General features: G+C 44.7%; 1 protein-coding gene across 1 annotated transcript; it reads left to right on the top strand.

The window, feature by feature from the left end:
* The first annotated feature begins 211 nt into the window (after positions 1-211).
* LOC129829457 (neuropeptides B/W receptor type 2-like) lies at positions 212-2,941 on the top strand. Its single transcript, XM_055891159.1, has 2 exons — positions 212-551; positions 947-2,941. The coding sequence occupies exon 2, from the start codon at positions 1,111-1,113 to the stop codon at positions 2,143-2,145; it is 1,035 nt and encodes a 344-aa protein (XP_055747134.1). The 5' UTR covers positions 212-551; positions 947-1,110; the 3' UTR covers positions 2,146-2,941.
* Positions 2,942-3,549: the final 608 nt, after the last annotated feature.

Raw genomic sequence — 3,549 nt, forward strand, 5'->3', positions numbered from 1 at the left:
AATACATTCATTAAAAATCCTACAATGTGATTTTCTGGATTTTTTTTTCTAATTTTGTCTGTCATAGTTGAAGTGTACCTATGATGAAAATTACAGGCCTCTCTCATCTTTTTAAGTGGGAGAACTTGCACAATTGGTGGCTGACTAAATACTTTTTTCCCCCCACTGTATATGTCGAGGTACAACAACCTGTTTGATCTTCATCCCTACAGGAGAGAAAGAGAGCCTCACATAGCAGCCATGTACCACACAGCAATATGACCATCAGTTTATCAGTACAATACATTTCACAATGGGACTATGCTGAGTAATATGGCTATTTATGCCTACAGTATATACATTATAGGAACACTTTAGCCTGCCGACAGCGAGGTGAGTGCCTCAGGCCTCGGTGTCTGAATGGAACCGGGCACTGTACTGTGGTCTGACGTCACCTGTTCGCTTCCCCACCAATGCAACTAGTTGGGACGTGGACAGCTCCAGCTTGCGTTGCTCCTGCTCACTGTCAAACAGAAGGCAGAGGGGACAAGGAGCAAGCCTCCTCTGACACGGTAAGCTCCTAAATGAGCGTTTCTTTTTTTTTTTTACATAAAATTCACCGTTTACTTTTGATTGTGTATAAGAATAATGGCACGAACATGATTCTGCATGATATATAAAAACGTAAATATTATTATTATTATTGCTGAATATGTATTTCTGCACTCTCAGTACTTGATCCGTTTAAAAATAAAATGTATAATTGTGGTCTTATTACAGGTTATAATTCAAATGAGACGGAGTCTATTAAGTGCATGTGGACGTTGTGGCGTTCCAATCCATTATGATGCAGGGTTACATTATGATAGGCTAATAAAAAAGTGTTTTGAATACAATATTAACGGCAGAACAGGTTTGTTATTATGTACTGTTTTTAATTTGTATTCAATATTTCTGTCCTCCATAGATTTCGTGATGCGCAACGCGTGCGTAAAACCAGACAGAGCCGACCTACACAGCAGCCAACATGGCACTTCACGACTGCCTGTTTTAACTCTGAACAAACGTGCGTGCTGAACGACGTGCTTTCCTCTATACCTATGTGATATAATACCTTACAAGACGTTGAAGATGGAGAATATATCTTTCACGAACACCCGCAGCGGAGCTCCGGTTGTATGTAACGAATCCATGGACTACTATTATCTGAGCACGACCAACCGGACAGATCTGAACTGCACGCCGCAATCAGAGTTATACTTTTACGCTGACCTCTACGTGGTCCTGCCGGTGATATATTCTGTGATATGCGCCGTGGGGTTAACGGGGAACACTGCGGTTATCTACGTTATCCTTAAAGCGCCCAAAATGAAAACCGTGACCAATATGTTCATCCTAAACTTGGCGATAGCCGACGACCTGTTTACCCTGGTCCTACCCATCAACATCGCCGAGCATCTGCTCCATTACTGGCCCTTTGGAGAGGTGCTGTGTAAGATCATTCTGAGCATAGACCACTACAACATATTTTCCAGTATCTACTTCCTGACGGTCATGAGTGTGGACCGTTATCTGGTCGTCCTGGCGACGGTGCGTTCCAAGCGCATGCCCTACCGTACCTACCGCGCCGCCAAGATAGTGAGCCTGTGCGTCTGGATCCTCGTGATTCTAATCGTAATGCCGTTCACTGTATTCGCTGGGGTCTACATCAGTCCGGACGACTCGGACAGGAAAAGCTGCGTCCTCAGCTTCCCGAGCCCGGAGAGTTTGTGGTTCAAGGCGAGCCGGATATACACCCTGATCCTCGGCTTCGCCATCCCCGTGTCGACCATCTGTATTCTTTACACCATGATGCTGTACAAACTACGGAACATGCGCCTCAACTCCAACGCCAAGGCTCTGGACAAGGCTAAAAAGAAAGTCACTATTATGGTGTTTATAGTCCTAGCGGTGTGTCTGTTCTGTTGGACCCCGTTTCACCTCAGCACCATAGTGGCTCTCACCACCGACCTGAGGACCACTCCGCTGCTCATCGGGTTGTCCTACTTTATCACCAGCCTCAGCTACGCCAACTCTTGTCTGAACCCTTTTCTTTATGCCTTCCTGGATGACAGCTTCAGGAAAGCTTTCAAGAAGATGCTAGAATGTAGACCGGCGGGAATGTAGTAGCCTACGGTGACGTAGGGGCTAGTGGATACATGTTTAAGATGGTATGTTAATATTGATACCAATCAATCAAAACAAACTCTGATTCTATTATTTATGTTTGCTTGAATCTGTGTTAGGGGTTGTTCATTGTTGCCATGGTATGACTTAAATATTTAACATGGTGTAAATGATATGGAAAAAATGAATTTCTATTCCCGGCAAGCCCGCCCTACTCATGCATTTCGGTGAAGCTTATTATGAAGTTTCTTCTCCTTATGTCACTTTATTTTTCATGGACTTTTGTCTCCCTCTTCTGTCCCGAGAGGGCAGGTAGCCTACACCATAGTGAAGGTAAGGGCCTTCAAAATTAGGGCCGTAACATATGGGAAGTCCTCTACAATGACCACACTGACTCAAGACAATGATGTAGCTTATAAACTTTGCTGTAAATACTTGTTCCTCAAAAGCCTATTTCAATGTCAACTATAGTCAGTGGTGTCAGATTATGCATAGTCATAATGTATCCAGGCTAATCTACATGATCTAAATATGATAACTCATTCTACATGTTCTCAAGTCTATGCTATGGAGAATAATAATAATTAGAATAATAATAATATACAACATATTACCGTGTTCAAGTAATCATTTGTGTTGACATGACACACTTTGGAAATTAACGTTGAGCTTTTCCGATGCCTAGAGAGTCCACCTGGTACCTAATCACAGCTGCTGTAGCACTTCTATACTGTATCATCCAAACGTAAATACATTGATTTTTATATCTGCAGACAAATAAAATATAAGCAAATAACTGTGTGGTTTATTTTCTATGACGGCAATATAGACTCTCATTCATAATGGACCTTTACAGAGCATATCACCTTCTCTACTACTGTCCCGTCGATGTGGATAGGGGGGTATGTGAGCCTACTGTCCACCTCCACTACTGTCCAGTCGATGTGGATGGGGGGGTATGTGAGCCTACTGTCCACCTTCTCCACTACTGTCCCGTCGATGTGGATAGGGGGGTATGTGAGCCTACTGTCCTCCTTCTCCACTACTGTCCCGTCGATGTGGATAAGGGGGGTATGTGAGTCTACTGCCCACCTTCTCCACTACTGTCCCGTCGATGTGGATAGGGGGGTATGTGAGTCTACTGTCCACCTTCTCCACTACTGTCCCGTCGATGTGGATGGGGGGGTATGTGAGCCTACTGTCCACCTTCTCCACTACTCTCCCGTCGATGTGGGTAGGGGGGGTATGTGAGTCTACTGCCCACCTTCTCCACTACTGTCCCGTCGATGTGGATAGGGGGGTATGTGAGTCTACTGTCCACCTCCACTACTGTCCCGTCGATGTGGATGGGGGGGTATGTGAGCCTACTGTCCACATTCTCCACTACTGTCCCGTCGATGTGGA

The sequence above is a fragment of the Salvelinus fontinalis genome, chromosome 31 (assembly GCF_029448725.1).
Source record: "Salvelinus fontinalis isolate EN_2023a chromosome 31, ASM2944872v1, whole genome shotgun sequence".
In the NCBI taxonomy this organism is placed as follows: Eukaryota; Metazoa; Chordata; class Actinopteri; order Salmoniformes; family Salmonidae; genus Salvelinus; species Salvelinus fontinalis.

Excerpts from the sequence above, each read along its gene's own strand:
- LOC129829457 (XM_055891159.1), top strand. The coding sequence starts at position 1,111 with ATGGAGAATATATCTTTCACGAACACCCGCAGCGGAGCTCCGGTTGTA.